This window comes from Sceloporus occidentalis, unplaced genomic scaffold (genome assembly GCF_023333645.1).
Source record: "Sceloporus occidentalis isolate IW3139 unplaced genomic scaffold, rSceOcc1.0.p SCAF_4, whole genome shotgun sequence".
Lineage (NCBI taxonomy): Eukaryota > Metazoa > Chordata > Lepidosauria > Squamata > Phrynosomatidae > Sceloporus > Sceloporus occidentalis.
Window position 1 is genome coordinate 139172518 of NW_028316984.1, and position 17669 is coordinate 139190186.

The window sequence follows — 17669 nt, forward strand, 5'->3', positions numbered from 1 at the left end:
GCAATACAAGGTGTTGGTTATCTCCTTTAAAGCCCTTTATTTCTCAGGCCCAAGTTACTTGCGGGAACGCCTCTCCCTACATAATCTGCCCTGCACTCTTAGAAGCTCTGGAAATAATATATTAGAACACCATAGGACTAAACTGGTAACAACTTCCGATAGAGCGTTCACTGCTGCAGCTCCTCAGTTGTGGAACAGCTTGCCGGAAGAGATCTGTCTCATTACTACCCTAGATGCCTTTAAAGGGGCACTCAAGATGGATCTCTTCCAGCGAGTATACCCACCGAATCATATATATGGATTACCAGATTGAAATATTCCACCCTTGATTATCACGGTATAACTATTGGATGATTAGATGATGATTTGTTATTTTATTGGATTAATAGTAATTTTAATATTTTACTGATGTATCAATAATAATAATAATAATAATAATAATAATAATAATATTTATTTATTTGTGTCCCGCCTCTTCCTGTATTGGATTGAGGCGGGTAACAACAAACATAAGAACAATAAAAATAAACACAACAAGCCACAAATAAAAAACATAGCAAAATATATAAAATCCAAATCTCTATCTCCCTCCCACCTTAAAATACCATTAAAAATGACAATTCCCAACTGGAGAGTGAACATTCCAAGGAGGTCAATTTGGGAAGGTCTGCCGGAAGAGATCTGTTTTTATTGCCATCTTAAAGGCCTCCAAAGATGTTATAAGGCAGATCTCCTCTGGCAGGTCATTCCAGATTTTTGGAGCGGCAACAGAAAACGTCTATGTATTGTGCTGTATTTTTACTGATGTGATCCCACCTTGATCTGCAGGGAGAGGCGGGAAATATAAATAAACTATTTATTATTATTTTATTAGTATGTTAAAAATCAAATGCAGGGTTCACAATTCTGTATTTGTCTTGTATTGCTGATGGAGGAACAGGGATGGCATTTGCAAGGGAAAATGCAGAAAGTGAAGGATTCTTTAAACACTTTATCTTGCTAATCTCCCTTTCTCCCCTTGTTTTTCTCTACAACCAGTCTTATTTTTAGTCTCAAGTGTTGGCTGGGGCAAAAATGGGGAGGGATGGAGAAGTAGCTGGGGATTAAATAGTCTGTTTCTCTTACTCAGACGGATTTCTCTGTGTGCACATTAACCAGCAAATATATATATTTGTGAAACAATTTTTGGGGGGCATGTAAGAAGTTGTTATACTTTAGTGACTTGAATACTTCCACAAGACTGCAGCTGCATACAGCCAAGTTTCAGTGAGCTTTCTCCCTTGAAAAGGAACCTAAGAGAAAAATTATTGGCATTACATAAGATACTCTGTGTGAGAGAGAGTGAGAGAGAGAGAGAGTCTCTAGAAAGCCTCATGCAGTTGCTTTTACTCCTACCAGTTGTTCATGTTTATCTTCCAAACATTCTTGGAAACATTACTTTTTTTTCCTGCTACCACTCCCAGAATCTCTCTGCCATGGATCATGCTGGTTGGGGATTTAGGGAATCAGTGTCTTATGCTTAGGTCCAGACCAAAGACCATATCTCCCCATATGAACTTGCGAGAACTCTGCTTTCTCTTGATCCCACTATCATCACAGGCTCGGTTGGTGAAGACACGAGGCAGAGCCTTCTTGGTGGCTGCTCCCATCCTCTAGAACTCCTTCCCATGAGAGGCTAGGCCTCTTCCCTTTTCTCATTTCTCCTGCAGACAAAAATATTTCAAGCAGGCTTTTAATATGTAACTGTGCCCAGGGAAGCTTCATGGTTTAATATTTTTAATTTACTATATGTCTAATATTATATATTTTAATGTGTTATGTTAATGCAACTTTTTAAATTCTGTTTTTAAAATTGTCCTTTTTAAAATTATATTTTGTGAGCCACTGGGTGCAATTTAGGAGAAAGGGAGCATATAAATAAAATCAAATAAAGAAAATAATAAAGAAATAATAGCAGGATGGAGAGGGGGAATCCAGGTGAGAATTGTCTGGCAGATGAAGAGTTAAATGTTCTTTTCCTGTCAACTCCCAGAGTGCTTCAAACTGCCCCTTCCTGCAAGTATTTTGGGAAGGGGAAGGAGATCTTGAGCTTCATTAAGACACAGAATTATTGGAACACTTAGGTTTGCCTCACTTTGCCTGCAAAATGTTGGCTTGAACATTTGGGTTGGGGAGGGAGCTGAAAGGCAGGTAGAGTTCTTTGGGTGATACTTTTAGGTGACAGGATTAAGGCTATTTGTTTTGGAATTAACAGAGTGATTGATATCCTAAATGAAAGCAATGCTTTTGTCCTCTGTTGAAACACATGGGAAGAATTAATTGCAGTCTTCTGTCTATGCCAAACAAACTAGCTATGTGTGCCAACTGTTTTCTCTTCTCTTTAGCTGAGGACTGCCAGCTCCTTACCAAGATACCAAAGGTCAAGTGTCTACGCAACAATCGTCGAGAAGGTGAGCATGACAGACTCTGGAGGAATCATTTACTTTAACAGGGACATAGTGGCAGTGCAAATTAAAACTTCTGGGAAGGAGAGATATAGAGCTGCCAAGGCTTTTCCTAAAACCATTTGTTAAAAATGAAAGATCTGACAGAGTTGCTGCTCTGCAGTTCAGATACTGACCATCCCTTGCTAGGACACCAAAGCTTTATCTGTCTCTCCAGAAGGCTTGGATGTATGAACATTCCCAAGCCATGAATGTGTTCTCTTAAAGCAAGAACAATTCTGTCTTGCACTGAATTCAGTTTTAGTGCATATACTCTTTTTCAAGCCATTGTAAACCAGTCAAGTACAAAACTAGCACAGCTTGTTGAGATGGAAAGGAGTTGAGCTGGATTGGTTGCAGTCATTCTAAAACTTGACACACACCCTCTCTAGTGATGGTTTGTGCCCACTGGGAATGTGGGAAAGAGGGTAAGGTTCTAGGCTAAGGGGATCACCACAAACAGAACCAACTAGGTCTAACATTCTCCCATTCCTCCCTTACAAAGACTGTAAATATACTCAAGCACTTTTGTTTGTTCATGTCTATCCTGGTTGATTAGAGATGGCAAAAGAATCCTGGCCAGTTCAGTAGTGAAGGGTTGGGGTTGTAAATGTTTCTAGGCTCTTTATAAAACTGGTAGAAGACTGCTTTTGAGCAATTTTTTTACCAGATTGCTTTAGAAAACTATTCACCAATTTCTAATACAGTATTCTTTTGCTAAGTAAGATCTTAGAGTGGCAACTCCAGGCTTTCTTGGATGAAAGTGATTACCTAGATTGGTTCCAGCCTGGATTTCAACTTATGGAACAGAAATAGCCATGGGTTGCCCTGATAGGTGACCCGTGCTGATAACTGGAAGGGATGTTTGTTGCTACATATCATCATTCATGGTCTCCTTCTGGGCTTCTTCACTTATATAGATGGGTCTTGAGGACATGTTTTGCAGTGGTTCTGGTCTTTTTTGGTTGAACATTCTCAGAAGGTAGTTCTGACAGATGGTTTTGTTAGCTTATTGGGCATTAGTCTGTAGGTTCCCACAAAGCTCAGTACTGTTGCCTATTTTTTTTAAAGATCTACAAAGATTTATTGGGGGTGGTTACCTGTAGTTTGGGTGCTGGGAGTCATCACTATGCTGCTGATACCCAGTTCCATCTCTCTTTTACAACTGATGCCAAAGAGGAATTCCTGACTTATTGTGAGGATGCAGCAAAGGATAGAATGGGGATGAATAAAATGAGGCTCAATCCAGATAAAACAAAAATTTTGTTGGTCAGCAATAAAGCCATTTGAAGATTGAGATTATAACCTGTTCTGTATCAGTAATCTTGTACCAACTGAACTGGCTACTAGTTTGCTTCTGACCTTAATTCAAGGTGCTGGTTTTGACATACAATCCCTAAGAGGCTTCTGGTCAGGATATTTGAAAGACTACTCTTCTTATGTGTGTGTGCCTCGTGATTTTTCCATCAGTTATGCAAACTGGGGTGTCTCTGCACTACACAGTTATATCAGATCCATCCCTCTTTAAAACCTATGACTCTGAATTGGACTAACGTGCAGTGCTAACATGCACATTCTGATCACTACATTTCTCATCCCTGTCCTCTGAACCAGAACAATACTGTTGTAAGAAGTCTAGGCAGCTCTTGTTTTCACAGCCTATCATCACTATTTGGATCTCATGTCAGGTTACTGCATCCCTTTACTAAGGATAGGGCTCAGAGCTGTCATCTGAAGTGCCATTAGTCACCTTGATAGCTGGCTTGGTAAAATGGTTTGGTGCAGTTCTATGGGTGAGGTGCTCATTTTGTAGCCCTTCAGATATTTTGGGACTGCAACTGACTTGAGCCCTGCCCTGTTGAGGATATTGGGAGTTGCACTCTAACATTGCAAGATGCTCTTTCTTGATCTAAGCATTAGTGTTCTTTTACTTCCTCCTTAAACAATTCTTTACTTTGCTTTTCAACCATATTTTCCCTCTCCCTTGCCCTCCCCACTCCTTGATTCCACTTTTCAGGGCTGATCCGCTCTCGAGTTCGAGGTGCGGAAATGGCAACTGCTGATATTCTAACCTTCCTTGACAGCCATTGTGAGGTAAACAGTGAATGGCTGCAACCGATGCTTCAGAGAGTGAAAGAGGTAAGTAAATGTTCTCTCACGCCTGCCCCCTGTTTCACATCATCCTTCTTGCTATTGGCTAGTAGAATCATAGAATCATAGAGTAGTAGCCAGCCTCTTACACACTTGCAATGATGGACAAGGTGCAAACCACTTCAAAGAGGAATGAGGGAGGCTAATTTCTTTCCTGTGTTTACAAGCCCCTCTTTTCTTTTTCTATTCCCACTCATAGCTCGGAAGAGTTACTTTTTAAAGCTTATAGCTATCAGGCTATGCTGGCTCCACCCCAGCCAGCATAACCAAGTAATTTTTCCATGCTCTCTTTCAACTATAGCTAGATTGACATTCCCCAAAATATATCGCAGCATGGGAGTTCATCTCCTGAGATGTGGAATAAAGTACTGTGTGGAGTTCATTTTGAATAAAAAGCATTAACCCTGGGGTAGGAAGAGAAACAATACTGCTGAGTTGGCAGCTCTCGTCCTGGATGTGCCAAAGGGGTCAGGGAGAGGATGCGACAGTGCAGATAAAAAGTCTGCAGTGACAAAAAGCAGTGGAATAGGGAAGGCTGATCTTCCTGCTGCCTTTGAGGCCTGCTTCTTCATTTCTCAGTTCTCAGGTAGTTGTAAGAAGATCCCAGGGGACAGGTGGGAAAAACTGCTATAGGTGCAAGTGACATATATGTTCATCTTAGAACCAAGAGGAGGAAGAAGGTGAAACCTTAAATCCTGAGGCTTTAAAAATCCCCTGCTCAATAAATCCTCCTTCTCAGCAGCTCATAAATGTCTGCATTATATTTGCTCATAAAATTGTGCTGCTGGCAATACCAGTGGCAATTTTGTGACTGCTGCTCTATATAGAAAGATGGACCTGGGCAGTCCAACAATACAGACGTAGATCTGGTTCCAATATATTTTTTTCTGAACAGACAGTGGGATGAGCAGGTTCATATACTCACACATATTTTTTTCCAGATTGTCATGCTTGAATATATAAAGTTCAAATCTGCCTTTTGTTTTGGAGATATTTTAAATTAGCCAGGTTTCTCAAGTCAGTGGAGACTAAGTAGAAATAACAGACTGAAATTGTGGATGAGAGGATGGATTAAGTAGTGTCAACCATTGTAGATTCGTAGGAAGTGTCTCTTCTTCAATTAATATATTTCCTTCTGTAAGCTGCCTTGGGTCACTCTCTGAGAGGAAGATGGAATCAAAAATAAATAAATAAATGTCTTGGAAACATTCCTTTTTTGGACAATAACTCCTAGAATCCAGTTGCTGGATAAGATTTGAGCTGTAGTCCAAAATTTAATTAACGTGTTTTTAAAATTATCATCCACCCCCCAGCTTGGTTTAGTATATTTACCAGTCATTCCTTCTCCTCCGCAAAATGCACTTGTGTGTGGAAAGCTTTAGACCCCTAACAAAATTAATAACATCCTGGAAAAACTATAATTCCCAAGCTTTTTATCTTGGAGGTGGTGTGGGAGGTGGTAACAGTTACAAGAGCTGCATCCTAGACAACTTCCCTCACTTTGGACAGTTGCTTCACACACAGTTTACAAAGCCACCATTTCTGAAATCACTTCTTTTGATGCACAGTGCTAGTTGGCATTTAGATCTCTTGGAGCTTGTCAGTGCTCTGCCTGTTTTCTCTGGCCCATAGACTTTAACTGGCTAAACACAAAACATCTGCCATGTCTGTTGGCATTAAACCAGCTTAGATGGAAATGACCTTATTGCTCACTCCTTTGTTTTTCTTAGCCCCTATGAAGACATTGAACCCCCAGAGTTTCTTTATGAGTTTCCCTTAAGGACCATGTCTGCATCAGTTCACCCTTCTAAAGCTGTTTATTATTTTAATGTGTTCCTGTCCTACTATCTCTATTTTTAAATCCGTGATGTGCAAAATTGTACAACCAAATTCATTCATCTGAATTCCCAATATGCTGAAGATCTAACAAGAACTTGGAAATATTGCTTTTTTGGGCTTCAGCTCTCAAATTCCCCCAGCCAACATGGAAAAGTAACTTTTCCAAACTCTGTTTTTTATATAATTTGGATTCTGTAGCAGAGGAAAGCTTAAGTGTGACACTTGATATATGACAACATGAAAGCCTTAATTTTACTCAAAAAGGGATGAATTCTATCCCTTACCCATGTAAAAGTTACATTTACCAGACTAGAAACTACTTGCTGCTAGCATGATATAGTAGTTTAAGTGTTGGACTAGACTCTGGGAGACTAAATTTTAAAACCCCAAACCATGAAAACCCACTAGGGCTACATCCACACTGCAGAAATAATCCAGTTTGATACTACTTTAACTGCTATGGGTCAGTGCTATGGAATTCTGGAAACTGTAGTTTTGTGAGTCATTTAGCCTTTTCTGTCAGAGAGTTCTGGTGTTACATCAAACTTCAATTCCCAGAGTTCCTTAGCACTGAGCCATGGCAGTTAAAGTGGTGTCAAACTGGATTGTTTTTGCAGTGCAGACATAGCTTTGGTGACCTTAGGCAAGATACACTTTCTTAAGAATGGCCTAAATACTCTAGAGGTGCCTGTTTTCATATGATCTTGGAAACTAAACAGAGTCAGCCTTGGTTTATAGTTGGATGGGAGACCACCAACAAATACCAAGTGCTGTAGGCTTTATTTCATAGGAAGAAACTGGCAAAGCCACCTCTGATTATTCTTTGCCTAAGAAAACGCTGTGAAGTTCATGGGGGTCACTAGAAGTTGACAGGTAACTTGAAGGTGCACACACACAGACATACTCACACCTGCTTTATAAGTAGTCTTATTGCTCAAGTTCCCAGTTAGAAGACTTTATATACAGTATTTCCCTAATGGAACAGAAAGCAGAAGTAACTTCCTTTAGAAGTAGCAATTTCTACTTTTGGGAAATGAGAAGTCCTTTAAGTGGAGCAATCAAACTGGCAAGGCAACAGCTGAACAACAGCCATTCCCACCCACATTTGCACCCCACATCCTACACACTGTCTTTTAACTTTTTAAGTTAACTTTACTTACAATACTTGCCGATAATCAAATGCATAGTCTAATGGAGAAGAGAGAGAGAGAGAGGAGAAAACTGCTGAGTGTTAGAGTGATGATAGAAGAGATTAGACATGGCAAAGCAAAGAAGAAGTCTGTAAACATCCAAACTAGCAGTTAGTATAGGCATGCTAAGGTTGCTAATGCTAAAGTTTTATAATGCTAAACCACCACCAGTTATTCCTAGGATTACTTCAGGAAATCAAAAATTAATTGTACACTTTCACAATCTTTTAGTGACTGATCAATAAATCTTTGAAACTATATTTATGTTTGGAAATCAAGAATAGGCATCTAGCTTTAGCCATTGCATTAGACATCTCTCCCTTTTTCTAAATGTGGAAGTGTTGCTACCACAAAAATAAGGGGTACTACTATCTTATATTCAAAAGCCAGAGATTCTTTCTTGGTACCAGCAAAAACAAAACAAAAACAAACAAAAAAAACCTGGAGATAACAAAGGGATACAATGCAGTATGCAAATGTTCTTCTCATTCTACCATGTACATAAATCTCATGGTCTCTGATTTCCTGAAGCTTAATCTCTCCCTCTAGGCAAAATTCTAATTTCCTTTCTTTTTTTCTCTTCTTTCAGGATTATACTCGAGTGGTGAGTCCTATCATTGATGTGATAAGCCTGGACAATTTTGCCTACTTAGCAGCATCAGCAGATTTGAGGGGAGGTAGGTAAGGTGAATAAGTAAATTCTGCAAAAATCTTTCTCCCTTCTTCTCCTTCTTTCCCCCACCCATCTCCCTCCTTTTCTCACTGAATCACCCCAACACAGTTTATTCCATTTGATCCTCAATGTCAGTTATATTGACATTGTCAGTGACATTGACAATGTCAGTTATAACCTCATGATATGTTCACCCCTCTACATCCATGGATTCTTTATTGACAGGTTCAACCTTCCACCATTTGAAAATATTCCAAAAAGATATACATTCCAAAAAATAAACCTTGATTTTGCTATTTTGTTTAACGGACACCATTTCACGACTTCCTTGTATTTAATGGGACTGGAGCATCCATTGATTTTGGTATTCACAGGGAGTTCTGGCACCAACAACGCCAGCAGATACCAAGGACTCACTCACTCACTCTCTCTCTGTCCCTCTCTCTCTGTGTCCCTCTCTCTCTCTCTGTCCCCCTCTCTCTCTCCCTCTGTGTGTGTGTGTGTATTTGGGAATCTTTATGGCTACAGTTATGGAACATTGACCTGTATGGTCCATATCTCTTGGAAAACAGGTGGCCCTCCAGATGTTGCTGAACTACCATTTCTGTCAACCCCATCCAGAACAGCCAGTGGGGAGGGTTGAGGGGAGCTAAAGTCCAACACCTGGAGGACCCATTCTTGCTCTGTACTCAGTACAGAATGCAACCTTCAGCTTTTAAAAAACACATGCTTGGAGAAAGTACCATCTGAACTTCATTGTAGTGATGCAAGTGGTCTGATGCTTGGGACCGAAGCTCAGGTCCTGCAGCCCAGGAGACTTCCATATGTCAATCCAGAGAATAGTAGATGGCAGGGGCATGGGCAAACTACACATACATGGCAAGGCCCTCCAGATTTGATGCTGGTCACCATGACAGCCGTTTTCCCCTCCCATGGACAGCAGGTATTTTCCATGTCAGTGGAACATGGGATATGCTGGGGTCTAGCTGAGACTTTAAAGCAGTGGTTCCCAACCTGTGGGTCGGGACCCCTTTGGGGGTCGAATGACCCTTTCAAGGGGGTTGTTTAAGACCATTGGAAAACACCTATTTAATTATAGTTATGAAGTAGCAACAAAAATAATTTCATGGGTTTGGGTCACCACAACATGAGGAGCTGTATTAAAGGGTCGTGGCATTAGGAAGGTTGGGAACCACTGCTTTAAAGGATAGTGCTAAATCCTATCACTGCAATAGCTTTCAGCATTTGGAGAGCTCCTTTAAACGTTCTAAATTAAATGGATTCACTACCCACTGACATGGAACCCAACCAGCACTAGTTTCTTGCTGTTAATAACATTTGGTATTCAGAAGTGGCCACTTGGCTGTCTATATGGATACATATGGTCATTATAGTACTTTTCAGTTAAAATATATATTATAATTTTCTGTAAGAAAATAGTATTTATTCATAAATAGATGTATTTTGCATCAAGGCAGAAGAAAAATTCATTTTATCCTTGGTTTGGGCTACAAAATGCAAAACTGAACATGCTCAGAGATTTTTTGTTTTTGTTTTTGGCCAGAGTTGACCATCATTCCTCCCCCACTCCACCTGCTCACACCACATATAGCAGGAATGTGGAAGAAATTGTGAAGCATGGAATGATGGGAAGAAAAAAATTCATTCTGTGTTTCACATATATAGCAATCATTTCCATCTAAACTGGGTTAGGAAGACCATGCCATTATAATTTGGTTCTCCCAGTATTGATTGGGATCAGAAGGGGAACATGCAATCCTTCCGAGGTCGGTAAATGAGTACCCAGATTGTTGGGGGCAAATTAGCTTACAGTTGTAAACCGCTTAGACACTGCTTAGGCAGTATGAAGCGGTATATAAATGAAGCTTGTTTGTTTGTTTGTTTGTTTGTTTATGTGCATGTGCTCACCCCTCTTCTGAAGTTACCTAATTGTACCACTGCTATGCAGTTATAAAAGAAAACTTAAAATACATTGGAGAGTTCTGTAAAAAAGTAGAAAACTGGTAGTATTGGATATGTAATTGAAGTGCTGTGGCTGCATCCCACAGAAATCTAGGATTTGTACAATTCTCCAGGCCACTCCCCTGAATTGCAACATTAGAGCTCTTTGGCAGAGAATTCTAAGGACCACATCAAAGTACAAATCCCAGCATTCCACAGAATAAAGTCATAGCAGTTAAAATGGAATCAATATACTATAATTACGCAATGTGGATACAGCCCTAGATCCAGCATTGTGCTGGCACCAATGTGACATTTCTTCCCATCCTCTCTCTCCTATAGCCTTTGACAATGTCTGGAAACTAACTCTAGATGTTTACTCCAAACAGGTGGACTACTGTTGCGAGGGGACCCCCCCTCCCAATTCCACTGACAGTTCCATTAATGGATATCCCTTCCTGGATTTAGGTTGCTGCTACCAGTTCCTTTCTTGGTTCATCTTGTCCCTCAGTCTTGGAGACCTGGTGCTGCTAATTTGGGCCTTTCAAAAATATTATGTTGCTTTTTGGTTTGTGAAATTATCTGTGGCTTTGCTTTTTAAGCTATGAAGCCATCTATAGACAAGATTCTCCTAGCACCTGCATCATGTAACTTGCACAAAACTGCACAAAAAATCCTGCAGAGATATTATTACAGTTTCACACACAAACACATGCTCACAAGCCCCACACTGTAGGAATTTAACTATCAGAGGTTAAATTTAAGAACATAAAAAGAACTGTGCTGGATCTAATCAAAGGCCCATGTAGTCTAGGGTTCTGTTACCACATTTGCCAAGCTGGGACATCCATATGCAGAACATGGGCACAATAATGCACCCAGTTTATGTTCCCAAGCAACTGACATACAGAGGCATAATGATTCTAATGCTGAATATAGTACATAGCCATAATGACTTGCAGCTATTGGTAGCCTTATGTTCCATAAATTCATTTAATCACCATTTAAAGCCGTCCAAGGATTTCATATTCTAACTGTATGCTATGTGAAGATATATTTTTTTCATTTGTCCTGAATCTCCCACTGTTTGGCTTTGTTTGATAACACCAGTTTCTGGTATTACAAGACAAGGAGAAAACCCTCTCCCTATCCACTTTCTCTACACTATGTAGAATTTTATACACCTTCATGGCTTTATCAGGTCTCTCCATTTCCCATACTTTGTAGGAGGAATAATGAACGGTAGGACTGGTGTTCTGTGCTGTTTACCAGTTTTCTTCCTCAAGAACAGGAATCTCAAATGAGTCTGGAGGCACCTGTAAGACCTTGGATGAGATAGCATTAGGCTCTTGCTTGGAAAATCTTGAATGTTCAAATTCTTCTGCTTTTGCCATTGTATGATCCACATTCATCATCCGGCCACCTCCATTCTATTGCTTCATCTATAGCCATCATACCAACAATTTTCCCATAATATTTTGTATTAGTTTATTTCAAATACCAACACATAATGCCAAGGCAAAATTATAAGTACCGTTACATCACCAAATGTCATAAAAGATTACATTCAGAAGGAACCTTCTCAAGGACAGAATCGGTTTCCACCATAGTATAAATATATTTTTCTTTCCTCCCTTTCCAGTGACTAATCCTGAATCTACATTTTCCAAACTGTAAAGTATCAAAGATCCTGTAACAAATAAATATAATATTTATGCTGAAACCCCAGTGGTCTCAGGCTATCAGATGGACTGCTTACAAAAGCAATGAAAGGTTGCTATATATCAATAAACACGTCTGCCTTGATTTCCCCTCTAAGAACTTTACATTTAGTTGTTAATTTAAAGAATTTAGTGTTCTTTAATTAACACTAAGGCTCAAGTCAGATGGACCTAAAGGACTCTGCTAGGACCACACTGACACCGTTCAAGACGGGGCTGTGGTGACCACACGGGTCTGGTCCCAATCTGGCCTGCAGCTGCAGTTTTGAACTGGGCCACTGTAAGGAGCGGATTATATCCACTCCTGACCTGGTTCTTCGGGCTGGGCATGGCTTCTAGCCACATGCAGGGCATGTGCCATGTAAACTCCATGCCCCCAATGCAGCCTGAAGTGTGTTTTGGGCCTTCATGAAACAGAAACTGTTAAATGGTTTATAATTCAGTACAATGCTTTATAACTTACTCTTCTGCAATTCTGCAAATTTGTGGTCTAGAAATAGCCATTTGACAAATATCATTTCCCTCTGCACCATGGAGAAGTCTATTGCTTACTCATATATATAATCCATTTACTAAGAGGCAAATATGGGAATGTTTTACCAGTTGATAAACCCCACCTCTTCAACTTTTACTACACTTGTATGTCAGAATAAAAGCACACCATTTCTCATTAATACAAAAGGATAAGCAAGTGTCAGAAGATTTTCCTGCATGATAAGTTGATTATCGGCTGTGGGCCAGTGTTGTCATCTGCTGGGTGGTGGTGGGGAGGATTTCGCAGGTACGGATGTCATATGCCCTTTTACATGATCTAAGCATTCCAGGGGTTACCTGAATGGTATTTGTAGAGCGTGGAAAAAGTTACTTTTGGGGATTTAAACTCCTGGGTTGGACCTCCAACCAAATGAATACAACTGCTGCTGTTTTGGAGAGTTCTGTGAGTCACATTTCCAAACTTTGGGTACAAGATGGGACCTGGAAGCAGCAGCTTCACTGCTGAAGTAATAGAAGAGCTTTCCATTTTGATGTTTTTGATGCAGTAGATGAACAGTGACTCTTCTAAAACTGGGTGCTGAATAATTCAGGCAAATACATAATTCCTCTGTATAGCCAACATTAGATTTGTCTTCCTTCTTTGCCTTAATATGGATCCCCAATGCAAGAAACCCAGCTACTCCACAAAATGGTGAAGGGTCTGGAAACCATGCCCTATGAGGAACGACTTAGGGAGCTGGGGATGTTTAGCCTGGAGAAAAGAAGGTTAAGAGGTGATATGATAGCCCTGTTTAAATATTTGAAGGGATGTCATATTGAGGAGGGAACAAGCTTGTTTTCTTCTGCTCCAGAGAACAGAACCCGGAACAATGGATGCAAGCTACAGGAAAAGAGATTCCACCTCAACATTAGGAAGAACTTCCTGACAGTAAGGGCTGTTCGATAGTGGAATGCACTCCCTCGGAGGGTGATAGAGTCTCCTTCCTTGGAGGTCTTTAAATAGAGGCTGGATGGCCATCTGTCAGGGATGCTTTGATTTGGATTTCCTGCATGGCAGGGGGTTGGACTGGATGGCCCTAGTGGTCTCTTCCAACTCTACGATTCTATGATTCTATGATTCTTTTTCCTCAGAGGTCTCGTAGGCATCACACACTTTTGTCAGTTTTTTGAAGCTGTTATTACCCTCACTGTTATTACTTTTACAGTGGGCCCTTGCCTTATGTGGTGGATCAGTTCTGGACCCCCCACGTAAGGAGAATTTTGCGTATGCTCGAGCCCCATTGAAGATAATGGGGCTTGTGCAAGTGGTGGCACGCTACGGGTGCGCACGCCATTACCCTTTCCAGATGTGCCAAGGCTTCTTCTGGCACTGACTTCCAGTGTATGCATACAATGTGGGCGCACTGTATTATTATCTTATTTTTCCTTTTGCAACTACACACCTCAGCTTTGTTCCCTTTCAGTTCTGCAGATCTTACTTGCATGCACCTCCTGCCATCTACCTACCTTCCCATAGGATCTGCTCAATTTGCAAAAACTGTAAATCAGACAGCATTTTATGTGATGCGCATGGGGAAAAGCCAATTACAACAAACAGAGAGACTGCGTTGCCGGAAATACATGTCATCCCACTGAGACGCCTGATTAATGTCTCATAACTTTGGCAACCAATGAGGCATAGGACAGCCTGAGTGGAAGGCTGAAGCACTAATTACTGCATTTCTCTCTGGAAACGCATATTGGAAGATTTGGAATGTAATTGAGCACAGATAAAATACCACCAAGGAGCATCTATGGGGACACCTCTAGGCCTGGGTAGCAGCCTGCATATTGCCATTGTAAAGCAGGCTCTTGTTGCCTTCAGATCATAAGCCCAGAAATAAAAATCACCACCAAGCAACCAATGCTGAGCTAGATATGTTGATGCAGTCACAGCTGTGAAACTAAGGCGGGATACAAACGGCGTTGCCCCGCCGGCGCCATTTGCTCCGCACGGGAGCTGCAGCAGCCAAACCGCGCGGCTCCCGCGCGGAGCAAAAAAGAAGGTCCATTAAGGAGCTTCTTTCCGCGGCGCACTGATGACGTTGCGAAAGTGCCAAGGGCGCATTCATGACGTCATTAGCGCTGCGACACGTCTGGACGCTATACGTCCAGTACGTGAAGATGGCGGCGCCCATGTGGAAGGGGCGCCGCCATCTTGTACGTATTGTATACGTACTAGGGTTAGGGGAGTGCGGAAGCACCGCCCCTTCCTAACCCTAGTACGTATACAATACGTACTATATGGCGGTTTGTATCCCGCCTAAGAACATAAGAAGAGACAGATTTATTTATTGTATTATTTACTTATTTCATTTTTGTGCCACCTTTCTCTCAGCAAGGGACCCAAGGTGGCTCACAATATAAAAACATTTTAAAACTTTACAATAAGAATTCAAAAAGTTAAAATCATCTATTTTAAACAGTATAAGATTAACATAAAAACATACAAAAAGTTAAAACATAACCAAAACACACATCCCATATTAAAAACACCATGACATCACTGTTATGTTAAAAAGCCTGCCTAAATAAAAATGTTTTTGCTTGTCAGGTGAAAGACCAAGAGGAAAGGGGCCAGTCTAGCCTCCCAGGGAAGGGTGATCTAGAGGGTGGGAGCAGCCACCAAAAAGACTGTCTCCCATCTCCTCACCAAGTCAGCCTGTGATGGTGGTGGGACCTAGAGAAAGCCTTTCCCTGGAGATCTTAGAGCTCTAGTAGGTTCATATGGGGAGATGCAATCTCTCAAATAGTCTTGCATTAGTCTAAAGTTTGGTCAGTAATCAAGTGATTAGAACCAATTGCCTGGATTTTCAATGCAGACCATTAATACTATAACAAAAGATGCATCTACATTATCCTCCCTTTGTGTATGTTTACAAATAGGATCTCAATTTTGTGATGTATGTCTCTCTGCCCGCCAAATTGTTTTTAATTTTAACCTAATGCTGTATAGCATTTTATTGTTTTTAAACGTTGATTGTTTAATTGTAGTTTTAATATTGGTGAGGGGGTTGAGAAGGGATCAATTAGTATTTTATTGTATTTCTAATGCATTTTTACTGTTGTAAACCGCCCAGATTCCTACTGATTGGGCAGGCTATAGATAAATCTATTATTATTATTATTATTGCACTTTGATACCAACTTAATTGTCATACCTCCATCCAATGGAATGCTTTAGATTCTTCTGCCAAAAAGCCTGTGGTTCTGTAGCTCAGGGAAGTGCCCTAGAGAATTCTAAGTACTTCACCAAACTACAACTCCCAGGATTCCATAGAATGGAGTCATGGCAGTTAAAGTGGTATCAATGTGATATAATTGTGCAGTGTGGATATACCGTCCATGGAGACAGGTTTGGCTTTTCATATCCTTTGCTATAACTAACTCACAAACAAAGTGTTCTCATTCTGATAACATCATCCTGTTCCTGGACAGAAGGAATAACCATTTCTAAATACTTAACACAAGACTATTGCTCAGCTGGGTGCAGGAATAACAATCTTGTGTTGTCACTGCCAGTATAAGAACAGTCGTGCTGCACCAGGCCAAAGGCCTATCTAGTCAAGCATACTGTTTCCACATTGTCAAACAGTTGCCTACAGCAAGACCTAAAGTAGGACATGAGTTCAGTAGCACTCAACAACTTGTGTTCTCAGAGGAACTAGTATACACTCAGAAGCATACTCCCTCTGATATTAGGTGTAATATATAAACTGTGTAGCTAATGACTAGTAGCCATTGATAGCCCCATCCTTATCTGTCTGATTCCATTTGAAAGGCATCCAAGTTGGCAGCCATCACTACTGCTTGTGGTAGCTTTATCTACATCTTGATTGAGTATTTATTTATTTATTTTGCACTCAAAGAAGTGTCCCTCTTTTATCTGTCCTAAATCTCCCACCATTCAGCTTGAGTAGATGACCGTGGTATATCATATTATGAAAAAGGCAAATGTTTCCCCCCCTCCATTTTTTCCACACCATGCAAAATTTTATACACCTCCCTCATGTCTTTACTTTCTGTCATTTTTCCAAACTGAACAGCGCCAAGCCTTTCCTCACAGAGGAGCTGATCTAGCCCCTTGATCATTTTGGGTGACCTTTTCTGTACCTTTCTCAATGTCACATTTCTTAAGAGAAATGATAACCACAGCTATAAACAATATTCTAAATGTGGTCCTACAATAAATGTATATAACAGCAAAATGCGATTAGCAGTTTTATTTTCCACCTTATACCTATTTTGGTAGAAATAAATACAATACAGTACAGTGCATTGCAATGCATTTCAATTTCTTGTCTCATTATGCCCAACTACTTTTCTTTTTTCACAGGAAACTCACATTGGAATAACATTCTCATCACAGCATTGACCACAAATGGAAGTGAGGCTGTAAATGTTCACTTACATAGCTCTTGCTTGCAAGAACAAATTATTTCAAAATTGTTTCTCCAGTGAGAGAGAGTACAAGAGTTTTTGCACATTTTCCAGTGATTTTTCACATATTTGTATTTTTGTTTTGGCAAAAAAAATGAGCAAAAAATCTGTGAGATATACATATTTGCAGGTAATCATTTTCTGTGGCATGTCTTAATATGTTGATACACTCTTTCTTGTGGAAGACAACATTTGCAAGTATTCTGAACAGCTCTAGCTTGAATCCCTGTCTTAGACAGTCCTTGCCAGTTGTTCCTGGTGCATCCTATATGTAAATTTGAAGCTAACACTGCTCACTTTCAGATTACTCAGATTTTCTTATTACTGGTTTTCCAATGTTTTCTTATAGTCCTCTGTTCATGTTTTAGGGTTTGACTGGAGTCTTCATTTTAAGTGGGAGCAGATCCCCATTGAGCAAAAGTTGTCCAGAACAGACCCTACGCAGTCCATACGGTAAACTCATCTGAGCAGCTTTTGCTTTGAATCTCACTTTTAGACATATTTTGTCTGAAATAAGCAGTTGCTTCATTCATTGATGTTCTTATAGGAAGTGTTCATGGATCATGTGCGGGTTCGTTTATGAGCAAAGGATAATCAATACCTATTGTTCCCTAAAGAGTTTTAATATTCCTGACAAATATTTGCAACTCAATATCTTGCTCAAGGGGGCCTGCAT

General features: G+C 40.3%; 1 protein-coding gene across 1 annotated transcript in view; it reads left to right on the top strand.

Moving 5' to 3' along the window:
- GALNT16 (polypeptide N-acetylgalactosaminyltransferase 16) overlaps positions 1-17669 on the top strand; it is a 247414-nt gene that overhangs the window by 182649 nt on the left and 47096 nt on the right. The window contains exons 5-8 of the mRNA XM_089521755.1: positions 2385-2450; positions 4501-4622; positions 8253-8340; positions 17362-17446. Of these exons, the coding sequence (XP_089377881.1) occupies positions 2385-2450; positions 4501-4622; positions 8253-8340; positions 17362-17446 (361 nt within the window). The remainder of the gene's footprint in view (positions 1-2384; positions 2451-4500; positions 4623-8252; positions 8341-17361; positions 17447-17669) is intronic.